We start from the raw sequence: 14137 nt of genomic DNA, 5'->3' as shown, positions 1-14137 counted from the left end.
AATTCCGCGCAGACCATGTTCTTCTTTCGTCCAGGTCAGAAAGGCCTCCCTGGCCTGCAGGGAGTGAAGGGGGATCCAGGTGACCAAGGCTTCCCGGGAAGTAAAGGTAAGAGCGTTGCTGTGCTGGTGGGGCCTTACTCACGCCTCGAATGCACAGAATCGGGGAGTTTGGTTTTACGGATGCCAGAGGCTTGAGTATTGTTAGGAAATAGTTGATTAAAAATTTTTTGGTAGCTTGTCAGGACATTCTTACTACATGTCTTGAAAGTCAGGGTCATTATCTGGGGGTAAATCTGGAGGAGAGGGCAGGACAGACTCCAGAGTCCCAGCCCGCAGCTTGGAGGCAGGTAGCCCCACCACGCAGCTGTCCCAGGAGGCGCTTGGACTCGCATGGACGGGCTGCGTGGAGCTGGGCGGCATGGAGCTCTGCATAGGGAAGACTGTCCCTCGGCTTCTCCACCACCGCGGTGTGCGCCGGCTCCCACACCCCAAGCCAGTCTCGGGGGGAAATGGTTGAAGTACAGCCAGCTTCCTGTCCTGGTTCCTGCTGGGCCGACGTGTTTCCAGGGCTGTGCTGAATTTTCAAAATCAGGCTTCGAGAGACACTGAGCAGTACAATGTCTGGAACTGAAGAAATGGGGAAGGGGTGAGGCCGACGCGGAGGCCCTGTAGACGGGGTCACCCCCCATCTCTCCAGAGCGGTCACGCAGAGGGGTTAGGTGTATGCGTCACTGGAAATGAAGGCCGGTGGCTGTAACGTACCTACGGCCGATTCCAGAGAAGCGCGAGAAGAAACCCTCCCGGCGCATGCGCTGCAGCCCTCCGGGGGCGGCTGGGCTCCCTGGGACGGGGCCTCCCCTGCTGGGCCTGTACAGCGGAGGGTCACCGGGCGGTTGCCAGGGACTCCGAAGCTCAGCGGCCAGTTTGTACCAATGACCCCAGCCTGAGGATTCAGGATTTCACATTAAACAATAGATGTGTGCCCGCACGTGTGTGTTCACGGAGACCGGTGACTTGTCGTTTTGATGCCGACCGGATTCTGAGAACCGTGTGTTAGCATTGGGTTTCACATTGGGCCCTTCTCTGGGGACATTGACAGTGGAACTGACCAGCGGCACCCCTGATTTCCACAGGCCTTCCCGGTCCCCCAGGGCCCCCGGGACCCTACGACATCATCAAAGGGGAGCCAGGGCTTCCTGGCCCCGAGGGTCCTGCAGGTCTGAAGGGGCTCCCAGGGCCTCCAGGCCCCAAAGGACAGCAAGGTAAGACTAGCTGAGCTGCAAAGGGCGGTGTGGGGGTCAGGGAGGGGCCTGGCGGGCTTTCCTCTTCACACGTGTGTCTCAAATCAGGGCCTCTGGGTGGTGACAGTGTAGACCCAGGTTTGAGTATGACTTTCCTACTTTGCTTCAGTGGGTATCAAAACCTCGTGAAGTTTTTGAGGGGACTGAGAAAGCCAGGACAGAATACAGGAGAAGCTAGAGGGACGTACAGTCGGACACATCTGTGCCTGCTGCGGAGCCCACGGGCTGCAGACGCAGAGATCGCCTTATCCAGCAAGAAGCTGAGGGATGGCAGGAGGTGTCGGTCTGGAACGGCGAGAATGGTTCCTAAGAGCGGCCCAGGGGACCCAGCCAGCCGGCAGTCCGTGCCTGGGGTTCCCAGACTCCTGCGCTGGAACTTTCTGAACACTCCAGTGGCAAGAGCTACTGGCAAGGGTGGGCGGACGCTACAGGAGAAGGAAAACGCGACAGCCGAGAGGGGGCATCTGTGAAGCTCTAAGTGTAAGCGGCCGTGGGTACAGGGCGCACAGAGAGCAGGAGTCTATCCGCGTGGGTGTATCTGTTGCATACCAATGACTGGAGGCTCGGCAGTGTGGCCTGGGGAGATGCGTGGGAGCCCCCCGTGTATCACAGCCCTCCTCTCCCCCAACGAAGCTGTCTTTCCCCACACCGGGCGCGGACAGCAGTGGCAGCGAGGGTCAGGGGAGCTCCGAATCAGACGTTGGGGCGTGCAGCCTGCAAACACGGGTTTGCCCGCTGCCCCGGGGGCTGCCAACAAGGCTTTGTGGGAGGCGCTCCCGGCTGTCCGGGAGAGCTTCCTCTCTGCAGCTGACCGGACACACTGCAAAAGGGAAGAAGATAGAGCCTGCGGCGCTCTGGACCGGGTGACGAATTCCCTTTCCTTTCCTGTAGGCGTGACGGGATCCGTGGGCTTACCTGGACCGCCCGGTGTTCCTGGTTTTGACGGCGCCCCTGGCCAGAAAGGAGAGACGGGCCCCTTCGGTCCCCCTGGTAGGTTTGCCGTGTCCTCCCCAACCGGCCGCCCTCCACCCGTGTCCTCGGGTTCAAAGCGGGAGGCTCACGCGGGCGGAAAGCTGCACAGTGGGATGGAACACGTTACTTGATAGATTTCCAAAGAAGTCTGGTTTTGTTTCATTTTGTTTTGTTTTTTGTTTGTTGTTTTTGGTTTTGGTTTTTTTTTTTGGGAAGAAATAGGTCTTATAGAGGAGGTAAAGGGTCGTCATCATTTTTTCTGTGGGGGAGACAGTATTGATACAGCCCAGTGTTTCCAGACGTGGCGAGTGATGGCCCGCGGGGACGGCCTGGGGCCTCCGAGGGGGGCGTGGGCCGGAGCTGCAGACACTCCATGTGGGCGGCAGAGGAGAGGAGGTGGATAGCAGTGCCGGTGCGGGCCACAAGCATGGCGGCGATCTGCTCCCCGAGGGAGGTGGGACTCGGCTGCCCCACGAGGGCTGAGGTGCTGGCACCCCCGGAGGGGACGGGCCTAGCCCAGCGGGAAGCCCGCGAGCAGCTTCGCAGGCGGCGTAGGGCCCTGGACGCCGGCGGGACTCACTGCCAGCACGCAGCCCTCACCGCCCTGTTTCTAGGCGCCGTGCTGGGGGCTGCCGTGCAAGGAAGCTGCCCTCAAAGAAGATGTTGTTGTAGTAACTCTGTGACCCCTCGTCCTGGAGAAGAGCCCCAAATGTGGCTTGAGTGACATGCGTGGAATCATGCTGCGTGTTCTACTTCCTCCTCTGTCCCTTCTCACTATCTCATTTACGTGCTGGCCTCAATTCTCCCGGTGTCTGCTCAGCACCCGGCGGGGTGTTATAGTGGATCTCGGGGGGTCTGTGGAGAGGAGAAGCTGGGGCAGCCCAGAGGTGGGGTGCCATACTCCCCCTCCTCGAGCCTGTCAGGGGAGCCCATCTGCAGCCAGGGAAACCCAGTTCTCCTGCGTCTTCCAGGTCCACGAGGGTTCCCGGGCCCGCCAGGCCCCGACGGCTTGCCAGGATCCATGGGCCCCCCGGGCACCCCGTCTGTGGATCACGGCTTCCTTGTGACCAGGCACAGTCAGACAACGGATGACCCACAGTGTCCTCCTGGGACCAAAATTCTTTACCACGGGTACTCCTTGCTCTACGTGCAGGGCAACGAACGGGCCCACGGCCAGGACCTAGGTGAGACGCTGGGGACGCGTGTGCTCGTGACAGAGTTGTGAGACGCGGTAGTGTGGACGGCGCCTGATTCCGCTTCCCTCCCTCCTGATAAAACGAACCACCGAGTTAAGCCGCTAGCACGTCACTAGGGAAGCCAAGAAAATGTAGAAATGTAGAAAATGTAGGAATGTAGAAAAGCCAAGAAAATGTGGAAAGTTTTGAAACCTTTTAAATTCGTGCAGCTTTCACTCTCTTCAAATGATCAGTCGGTCAGACTTTCTGGAGTCCGTACTTCATGGTTGGCCCTGAGAGTCTGAACACGGCCGTTTTGCTGGTGCTCCTTCTAAACAAGGGGCACGTGGCCCTGTCCCGCGTTTCCCCGCACACTGCAAGCTCTTTCCCTCCGCTGGTTCCCATGAGGAGGTGCCCGCTGGCTGTCATTTCTCTAGTCCCCTCCAGACACCCTGCCCCGAATTTGCTCACTGACACACACCTCCAGCTGGCGCGGAGCTTGGAAGCCAGCAGCCCAAGAAAGGAAGTCTCTGCGCGTGCGGCAAACGGTCGTTAGAGACGCTGCCAGGTGGTTACTGTCCGTCATACAAAGAGTCAGTCCCTGTTCAATTTCTTTCGGAATTCAGTTTTATAAAAGATTTTCCTCCCTTAATCAAAACGTCCTGCATAATTCTTTATGGTTTTCCTCTGCCTCCATCACTTTCAGTTTAATCTCGTGCTTATTTACCCCCCACTGGCCCGCGTGTGCATTTACTTCCTTCTGTTTATAACGCAAGCGTCATCCCCGCGCCGACCGTTACGCCGCCCGGCGGCAGACCGGTCAGAAGGCCAGTCCCTGACGCTCGCTCTCCCCGCGGCTCTAGGCACGGCCGGGAGCTGCCTGCGCAAGTTCAGTACGATGCCTTTCCTCTTCTGCAACATCAACGACGTGTGCAACTTCGCCTCCCGGAACGACTACTCCTACTGGCTGTCCACACCCGAGCCCATGCCCATGTCCATGGCGCCCATCGCCGGGGACAACATCAGACCGTTCATCAGCAGGTGAGTCGGGCACTTGTCGGAGCGGAGGTGTGATTGAAGAAGGAAGATCGCTCATGGTCTAGGCAGAAGTGGTTCCGTTTTTTGCTTTTTTTTTTTCCCATTTTTCCCCCCAAAACATTCGACCCGATGCTGTTGAGTTTATTAAGTGTGACGTCAGACTTTGGTCACACAAGTCAGCCATGGAATCGTTTGCTGTAAAAGTTAGCTCTCCTCCTCAGAGTGCCGGTGCGGGGCCCAGGGGAGGCGGTGCCCAGCTCTGGGGCGGAATTCCTGCTCTGTGTGAGTCACGGGCCGGCCGCCTTCCTCCGTGATTCGGTGCCCCGGGGCCCTCGGGAGCTGCTGGAACAGCTTTCTCGGTTCTGTTTCATCGGTTAATTCTGTAAGGAGCCTCTTCAGGCTTTTTCCTTCCGAATCTCCCCACCCCCATGAGATTTAAAATGTTTTGGTTATTTTTAATTGTAGTAAAATGGACATCACGTTAAATGATCATCTTTACCATTTCTAAGGGCGCAGTTCTGTGGTACTCACTGTGGGGAATCACGTATGGGTGTGAGATGTTCCCCATGAAATCGTAACAAGCAGACATACCGTAGATCTGTGCTGGATACGCAAAACGGTGACACAGATTTATTGTAGATGCAAAGATGTGTGCGTGTCGAGACTTTCTTCGTATTCTCACACCCCACCTCCTTCTGCTCCCTTAGGGTGCGGTCCCGCTGACAAGTAATGTGTCTGACAGAGCGGCTTCCCAAATTAAGTACTTTCGACACTAATTAGTATATGGAGTATGTTTTTAGGTCTGCCTAGTAGGAAATAAGAGGGGAAATTGAAATTATTATGACTGAGAAGTACACAATCGTCCCATTTTTGCTTTTATTCCTTCTGATTAAAAACGGATTCCTTAGCTCTACTCAGAAGTAGTAGAAAAGTGGCAAAGGTATGAATTCGTCTAAGAAGTTCTTATCTAGAATTGTACTTTCTAACACACAAGATAGTAAGGGATGGACAGAATAACGAGGCAGACTGGTTTGCCCCAGGAAGTGAGAGGGAGGACTGACGTTAGCCTTTCTACATTCCCTCTAAGGAACCAAGCAGCCTTTGATGAGGAAGAAAGAGATGGCAGGGTCCTGTGGTCAGAGGGCGGGGGGGGGGGGGGGGGGAAGTGCCTGCTGGAGCCGGTCCCGGGAGCCCCGAGGCTGGTCTGTGGCTCTGGCCCAGCTGGCTCGGGATTGCAGGTCCCGGCAGATCCGGTTCTTACTGAGGGAACAGGTACCACAGGGGAGGACCCGGGGCGGAAGGGCTGGGAGGTGCCTCATAAACGGGAAGACCATAGATTTTCCACGGATTGACGGTAAACTGTCTCCTGACAGCTCTCTTTGACGTTTCTTTTGAGGAAACATAAGTAAACATAAAGTAAGAAAACTCACTTTATGGGTCTTAAAATGGGAAACGTGGTTCATTACACTTTGAAGTTTGTGTGCCGCGGAGCCGAGCCCCTTGCGTTGACGTCGTTCTGAAGCGCTTTTCCCTTACCAATGAGAACCAGGCTCCGGCCCCACCGTTCTGTTCGGGGAGTCTCAGAGCACTTCGACAGCCCCACCCCGACCTCCCAACCAGGCTGGAGCGAGGCGGGGCCCCACTTCACCCCATGGGAAAGCCAGGCCCAGGGAGTGGGGCTCTTGTCTCTCTGACCTGCACGATGGCACTTCCACAAGGGCTGGGGCCTGCGGGGCAAGGGGGCGCACACTCTGCGGGCAGCGCGCTGAGGCCAGCCTGCCTGGCCGGGAGCCGTCCGCATCCCCAGGGAAAGCGGGGCCGCACAGCCAGCTGTGCTCTTGGGAGCCCGGAGGCCGGGTAGGTTCTCAGAAGGAAGGCTCGGTGTAAAAAAAAAAACAAAAACAAAAAACAAACAAAAAACCGGTTTTTTCCAAACGGTTATTTTCGTGTGTCAGTGAGTGTCTGGGACTTTCTCTGCGGAGACTGTCCTCACGCAGAACCATGTTGGCTGCCCAGAAGGAGAACTAACCACCTCTGTGTTTCTGTTCAGCTTCCCTTGGATAACAGGTAGAAAATGATTATTTGTTTGTTTGTGATTTACCTCCTGTGACACAGCCCTTGGGCCTTGATTTGGCTGGGGGCGGGGCTGCGGCGTGTGTTTGCAGTGTTCCCAGATCAGGTCCGAGAAGCCTGTGTCTGACCTGAGCTAGTCCCGGGCCCTGCTGGCTTTCGGTTCGAGCCCCGCCCGGGAAGCAGCAGCGCCTCAGGGTCTGCATTGTGCACGTTTCTGTTAACCGACCACGGCAGCTCAGTGTGGAGGGGCCCTACCAGTCATGCCCCCAGCCCGCTGCTCCTGCCTCCGGAGCAGCTCCCTCCGGAGCAGGGCTGCCCACTTCTGGTCTCTGAGCACGCGGGTTTCCGGGTGACTGTCACTCCGCTGTCGCACCAGGTCTCAGACTTCCCGGTCACTTGGGGGAGCTCCGAAAGCTTCACTTTTAGAGTTAATAACACAAAATCCTTGCTGTGGAGCAGGAAAGCCAGCAGCTTCTCTCCCTTCATCCTGAGAAAGGGCAGACGTTTCTGACTTTGTGCAGACGGACTCGGACTCGCGAGCTCCTGATTGTTTCGTTGTTGTGGGCCAGGACCGCCGCCCGCAGAGCAGGGGCCGCGCTCCCGCTCCCGCTCCGGCTCTCTTCTCTCTGGGGCCCCAGCCGTTTCAGGAATAACCCGGGGTCGGGGGGCTGACCGTCTGCGTTTCAGGGGGCCGGCCGGCTCTTCCCGTCCGTGTCCATGTGACGGGGTGGCGTCAGGAGCGCCCTCCCCATGGCCCCGGCCGCCACGCTCTCTTCCTGGCTCCTGTGTCCAGCAGACAGATGGCGGCAGGTGTAGAAGGCCGGTTGCAGTGACAGTTGTTTGACGGAGGCTTTTTTTTTTTTTAAAGATTTTATTTATTTATTTGACAGACAGAGACCAGAAGTGGGCAGAGAGGCAGGCAGGGAGAGAGAGAGGGGGAAGCAGGCTCCTGCGAGCAGAGAGCCCAATGCGGGGCTCCATCCCAGGGCCCTGAGATCATGACCTGAGCCGAAGGCAGAAGCTTTAACCCACTGAGCCACCCAGGCGCCCCTTGACGGCGGCTTTTAATTCATCTGCACTTGTGTGAATAAAGTAGAAAAGTGCGCGTGCGTGCGCACACACACACAGCCATGGAAAATGGAATGACTGATTTAGGCCTTTCCCGCTCCCCCTCCATTTCCATGCAAATGTCCCTGCATAACTAGGTGTAATTATTAACGCCACTTATAGTCATTTATCAGCATTGCTAACACCCTGTTCACTTTGTGACTTGAATGTAATTATGTGACTGCTGGTGTTTAATTTTTTTTTTTTTCTTTTACAAACGTTATCCTGCCATCGAAGGGCTCCCTGAGCCGGGCAGGTCTGGGTCCGGAGAACATGTGTGGCTGTAGTTTGCTACTGGGTGTCGGTCGCCTGGGTCCGGGAGGCCCCTGGCCCCGAGCGGGTTCTGTGGGAGGCGCTCTCGCCGCAGTGTCCCACGCAGCCCCCCGCCCGGGGCAGGCTCTCCCTCACAGCTCTGCTGGATGCGAGTCCACAGTGGGTCCGCAGCGGGCTCCCGGGGACGTCCAGCCCCACATGCAGCGTTTGCTAGTGACGCGTCCACACGTCTTCCCTCCGTTGAAGTTGAAGGTGATTCCCCGCTGGAAACAAAGCACTGAATTCCGGAAGTGGTAGCACTTGGTTTCCGCCAACTCTCCTGTCTCAAGTGTTAGTTGTGTTTGCTAAAATCCACGCTCCCTGTTGAAAAATCGGGAAACATTGGAAGGCACAAGGGAGAAAACACCCGTCCGCGGTCTCCCAGCCCCTCCGGGAGACGGCCGCTGTTGCCCCCCGGCCCGCCGATGGCCTCCTCCCCACAAAGCAGACGGTTCAGCAAGTGTTGGGTGTGGATTTTCTAGCACCGAGAGGGGCTTAGAGAATCAGCGCGAGGGGTGCAGGCTGCCGTCTATTGTGAGCAGGAAGCTGGTTCAGAACCCGTGAGCGCAGGGTGGGTGAGAGCAGGAGGAGGAATGGACAGGCACAGGCTTTGTCCTGCGCCGTCCCCGCGGCCATGCTCAGGGTCCGTGCCCTCTGCCTTCCAGGTGTGCGGTGTGTGAGGCGCCAGCCATGGTGATGGCCGTGCACAGCCAGACCATCCAGATCCCGCCGTGCCCCAGCGGCTGGTCCTCCCTCTGGATTGGCTACTCCTTCGTCATGGTGAGCACTTGGGGAACGTCCGAGCACCCTCACCTCGTCCCTCTGCGTCCCTGCCCTCAGTTCTCATCCTCGTGCAGTGCCAGCCTCTCCTCCAGACCAAAGCCTGCCCAGGGGCCTGGCCTGCTCTGCTTCGGACAGCAGCCATTCCCGCCTCCTGCCTCTTGAGTCTCTGCTCTGGGACTAGGTGGTGGGGACACCGCCATGAGCTTCCCCGGGGTCAGAGCATCTCCCCAGGAAGACAGGAGCTGGGTGCACATTCAAGCAGCTCCCAGGAGCCTGAAGCAGAAGCATGGGGTGTGGGGGAGTGCGAGGGCCTGCGGCCTTCCTGTGGGGAGAGGCTGCTCTCTGCCCCTCGGCTGTCCCCGATGGTCCCACCCCTGAAACACCAGTTAGAATAGGAAGCGTGACACCTGTCTGCGGTCCCATGGTGGCCGCTTCTTTGACTTTGTCACCTCAATTTTGAGTAGCGATTGCATGTGTGAAAGCTCTGCACCGGGAAGTCAGGTGGGAGCGGGTCACCCTCGGCCTCAGCGCAGGCCCCGCCCACCCACACCCGGTCACCCTCTCAGTTGTGGCCCCAGGGACATTTTGGTCCCCGGATGACCGTTAGCCCACTGTTTGTTGATGGGACAGTGGCTTCATAACTGCTCCCTCCTGCCGTGAGGGACGGCAAGTGCAGAAGGGACGGAGCAGCCAGGAAAGGAGGTGTCAGAGCGCCGCGTCGGCAGTCCAGTTCGGCTGTGGGTGTCCTGGGCAGGCGGGGCTCCAGCAGGGCGTGAGGGTCGGCAGCCCCACGAAGCCCTGGCAGTGGCTTTGTGAGTCTAACCACTGTGTTGTGGCTGCTTATCAAGAAAGCCAGAGCAGACTACAGGGTAGAGATAGGACAGCAGCAGTGAGGAGACGGGCTGAATCTTTTGACCCCATGATCATGAGAAATACTAAACAGAACCTCCTTCTGACAGAAGTGGCCCCCAGCGTAGGAGCAAAGAACCTCAGAAGAGCCTTTGGTCCCCATGACAAAGATCTGAAACAATGATTGGTCCCAATTTCCCCAAATCAAGAACAAGCCAAAACCGTGGTGTCCTAGGGAGTTCTGCATCACTTCCCAGCTGGTGGGGGCTTTTTGGGACCCAGAAGGGCTCTGGCCTGACAGTCTAGAGACCCCTGTCCTTGCTTCAGCTTTGCCTGGGACCATGGTCAGATCCAGAATGTTCTAGCATCCTCTGGTCCTGCTGTGGGAATGGAGGGCATTAGTTTTGTCCTCAGAGGCTCTCACGGCTCTGAAATCTCACGTCTGAACCAGTATTCGTGGCGATTTGGGAATGTCTTGTCTCGTTTGGGGTCATTCATCTTATGGTCCCGGTTTCTGAGCGCAGGTCCGTCCTGCTGGAGCCCATCGGACCCGGGTGCCCTTACAATAGCAGTGACCCTTTCCTCCTCGTTTCAATCTCCTGTCTTTCCAGAGAGAGGGAACGGACGATTGTTCTTTACCTTGTAGAAGGACACGTAGCTTCGAATGCAGCAGATGCAGGGTTTTAATTATCGTCTCTGATTTTGATTAGAAAGCTTGACATCACATCTGTTGGTTCCAGCTCCATTTACACATTTGGGCTCTTTCCTCTGTCCCGAGTTAGAGGAGTTTCAGCGTTTCAGACGTTATAAGGAGCAAGGCCAGCATTTCTTTAACTCCCGATGCCCGCAGGTGGTCCCCGTCCGGTCAGGGGAGACCGGTGGCGGGGTTCTGGCGCGGGGTCTGGCTGCCATGCTCCCTGCAAGGAGCAGGGGCCGGCTTGTGGGCGGAGGGCGGTGTGGGCACCCATGTGTTTCACGGTGACCTGCCGAGGCTTCCCGGGGGCTGCCCTGGCCCCTCGCTGGGCACCGCCAGTCCCCGTGTGGGCAGCGGGCGGGGGCCCGACTCACGGCTCGCGTCCGCCCCACAGCACACCAGTGCCGGCGCTGAAGGTTCCGGCCAGGCCCTGGCGTCCCCGGGCTCTTGTCTGGAGGAGTTCAGGAGCGCGCCGTTCATCGAGTGCCACGGCCGCGGGACGTGCAACTACTACGCCAACGCTTACAGCTTCTGGCTTGCCACGATCGAGAGAAACGAGATGTTCAAGTAAGTCAGGAGGGCCCCTCTGCGGCGTCGGGACCCGTGTGACCCTGGCACAGAGTCTTGGAGGGTCGGCATGCGCTGATTAGGGCTGTGTCTTCCACGAGCGGTCCTGAGCACCCGACGTGTCGCTCCCGTGGCAGCCGCGGTGCCCGCTCCAGTGTGTGCGCTGGGTGAGCTCTGAGGGACGTGAGCAGACTGGTAGGCCCATGAAAATCAAAGTTAATTTCAGCCCAAATGCTCTGAAATCAATAGGGAAGACCCTCCTTTTCTTCCCCATTAGGATTTCACCGCCGACACAACTGCCCGGGGGCTGCCGGCTTTGCTGACGTGGCCGTGGAGCCCGGCGCAGTTGGGATGGAGAGGGCGCCGACCAACCCTCTGTCCTTCGTGCAGCCCCTGCTGGGCCAGGCACCGGGGCCCACGAGCCCCAGCAGCGACTGGTCGCTGCCCACATAAGTACCGCTCCCCGCTGGCGATGCGCCTTCTCGGGGGGAGTGGGGCGGAACCCTTCTGGGAGCCTGTCTCAGGTTCCTAAGTGAGCTCACGAAAGGCAAAGCAACACTCTATTCTTGTGGTATTTTAAGCACCAAAACAGTACCAGGTACTTAACTGGTAGCTTAATGAGACTTTCCAGGCAACTGGAAATTTGACATCAACTCTCGGGACAGAACCTCACCGTCAGTTACCTAATTGAGCACTTGGGTGTATCAGGTCCTGGGGCTTCCATTGTAGGGTTAATAGGTTATAATGAGTTGGTTTTTTGGTTTTGTTAGTTTGTTTGTTTTGAACCAGCAGCTTGGCACAATGAACTGAAAAATTAGATTAGATCCCATTATTTCAAATAATTAATTTGAGGACGGTTAAGATTTTCACAGAAGTTGCTAAAATCAGCAGCCCTAATTTTAGGACGTTACTTTGATTATATGGCTACTTTAGTTTTAATAGAACTTGTTTAGTCCCAAGTTCAGCCTTCACGCCTCTAACAGTCAAATAAGGTGGAATTTCTAGGATCAAGGATGCATTTGAGTTACTAACTGTCTCCCCTCCGGCCTCCAGACTACCGCGTACAACCCAGCAAAAGCTTACAGAAGCATTTCAGGGTCTAGTAATTATTCTGGATTCGCTGTTCGTTACACATTCGGCCGGTGTTTAACGAGCACTTACTCTGTGTGTGAAGGGTTGCGAGAAGAGATCTTCCTCTGCGGGCGGAGTTTATGGTCTGGTGGAGGAGAGAGGCGGGAGGGGGAGGGACAGGCTGAGGGGGCAGGGGGGGCGCAGTGGGTGTGGCTCAGACCGGGGAGCCAAGTGGACACGGGGTGGCTGTTTCCGTTTCCGTGCCTTCCCCGGCGCGCACTTGGGCGGCCACCATCCTCAGGGCCAGGGATGGGGGGTACACTTGATCGCGTGCCTCCCTCCCCCCACCGTGAGGGCAGGTGACATCCAGCAAGGTGTCCGTTCACTAGGGCGAGCGGGGGTTGCCGCTTGTCCCGGGCTGGGGCCCCCTCCCATCCGACCCCTCGGAGACCTCTGGGACTGCGGGGGAGGCCCGAGGACCTGGCCCGCCCCGCCGAGCCGCGGCGCCGACGGCCGGTTTCTGTGTCGTCCCGTAGGAAGCCCACGCCGTCCACCTTGAAGGCCGGGGAGCTGCGCACACACGTCAGCCGTTGCCAGGTCTGCATGAGGAGAACGTAATGGCGCCCGGCCCTGCGCTAACGTACAACATGGTGCTACTCCCTCCTCTTCCCCTTCTATTTTTTAACAGCAACGAACCCTAGAAATATATCCTGTGTACCTCACTGCCCAGTATGAAAACCGTAAAGTGCCTTATAGGAATTTGCCCAACTAACACCCCCTGCTTCGGTGGCCTCTGCTTGCTGAAGGAGAAACAAAGACCGTGATAAGCTGTCCTGGTGACATACCAGATGGCACTTGTGATGAAATAAAGTGTAACTCTGTCCTACAATCCAGTGCACTGACGTGCAGCGTGAGAACTCCATCAGAAAACCAAAGGGTGCTAGGAGGTGTGCGGGGGCTTCCGTTCTGCTCGAAAGCCCGTCTCCACTCTGTATCACAGCAGCTGCCTTTTCAGCCCCGGGAGGGACGTCTGTCTGCGTCCCTGTCAAGCCGGGTCTGTACGAACAGCGGCCACGCAGCCACCGTGTGTCGGGGCTGCACGTGGAGCGGCGGGCTCAGCAGCCGGACCTTCCAGCCCCCCCAAACATACGTCGAGGTCTCTCTGCTCTGTGTGGTACTAAGCAGCTGCTTTTGCAGAAGTCACGAATTTCCTGTGGAATAAAGATGGTCCAAAAGTAGGCAGAAATTAAATATATATATTTTAGTAATTTATATAGATGTCAGCAATTAGGCAGGGCAAGTTTTTGTTTCATTTCCACTGTTAAAATAAAGCTTACATAGTTTCTTCCTCGGAAAGACTGTGTTGTCCTTTCACGTAGATTTTTAACACACTCGGGTGTTGGATGGAAACATCCGTTCTCACTGTTCACCTCGAACCCAGAACTTGTGTGTCGCCAAAGCCAAAGCCAAAGCCAGGCTCGTGAGCGTGGTGTCGATGACGGTGAAGCATGTACTTTGAGCTTTACTGTTTTTATTCTGTATTAAGCATCGTCAGGGTTTTAAACACTAATCACAACTGAATGACTTGACTGCAGAACCGGCAACCGTAAAAAGGCCTTCGTTTCGCTTGTATTCCTCATTCTGTAGCCTGGAGTGGAAAACAGCCCCGCAGGATCTTAGTCTCAGTGTCCCACAGGGCGGCGCCTTCGCGGCTCCCCCGTTCTCGCGAGCACCGCGCAGACGTCAGGGAACGGACGGATTGCAGGAGAGCAGAAGGGACCACTGTCCCTGAAATGACATTTCACCCCAAGTCTCCAAAAACGGTTTTAAGACTACTAAGGCCTTTTATGTAATTTCTTTAACTGTGTTTTTCTTAAAAATTCAAATTTGTAATAAAAGTATTTGTATAAAAATTAAGCTTTTATTAATTTGTTGCTAGCATTGCCACAGAAACATTAAAAGTTACCACACAAGCCACTAATAAAGCTGTAAGCTCTGCCCACCTTACATCATACTTATTTCTCAGTTCTTCCAAATGACAGAGCCAGACTGCACATCACCTACAGAAACTACTGCAAAGGAAGATGATTGGTCTTCCTCTCCCACCCTTCCTCCCTCCCTCCCTCCCCTCTGTCCATCCAGACTGCCATCGTCCCTCCATCCATCCCTCCCTCCATCCATCCCTCGTCCGCTGT

At 56.5% G+C, this 14137-nt stretch overlaps 1 protein-coding gene across 1 annotated transcript in view; it reads left to right on the top strand.

Annotated features, from left to right (window-relative positions):
* LOC111146901 (collagen type IV alpha 1 chain) overlaps positions 1-13815 on the top strand; it is a 134459-nt gene extending 120644 nt beyond the window's left edge. The window contains exons 45-53 of the mRNA XM_022502638.1: positions 35-106; positions 1134-1262; positions 2193-2291; positions 3245-3457; positions 4312-4489; positions 8644-8758; positions 10699-10871; positions 12479-12556; positions 13489-13815. Coding sequence (XP_022358346.1) covers positions 35-106; positions 1134-1262; positions 2193-2291; positions 3245-3457; positions 4312-4489; positions 8644-8758; positions 10699-10871; positions 12479-12556; positions 13489-13522 — 1091 coding nt within the window. The 3' untranslated portion in view covers positions 13523-13815. The remainder of the gene's footprint in view (positions 1-34; positions 107-1133; positions 1263-2192; positions 2292-3244; positions 3458-4311; positions 4490-8643; positions 8759-10698; positions 10872-12478; positions 12557-13488) is intronic.
* Positions 13816-14137: the final 322 nt, after the last annotated feature.

This window comes from Enhydra lutris, unplaced genomic scaffold, assembly GCF_002288905.1.
Source record: "Enhydra lutris kenyoni isolate GAN:26980312 unplaced genomic scaffold, ASM228890v2 scaffoldscaffold15, whole genome shotgun sequence".
Classification (NCBI taxonomy): Eukaryota; Metazoa; Chordata; class Mammalia; order Carnivora; family Mustelidae; genus Enhydra; species Enhydra lutris.
The sequence above is the reverse complement of the archived record's forward strand: the minus strand, read 5'-3'. Positions and strand labels throughout refer to the sequence as shown.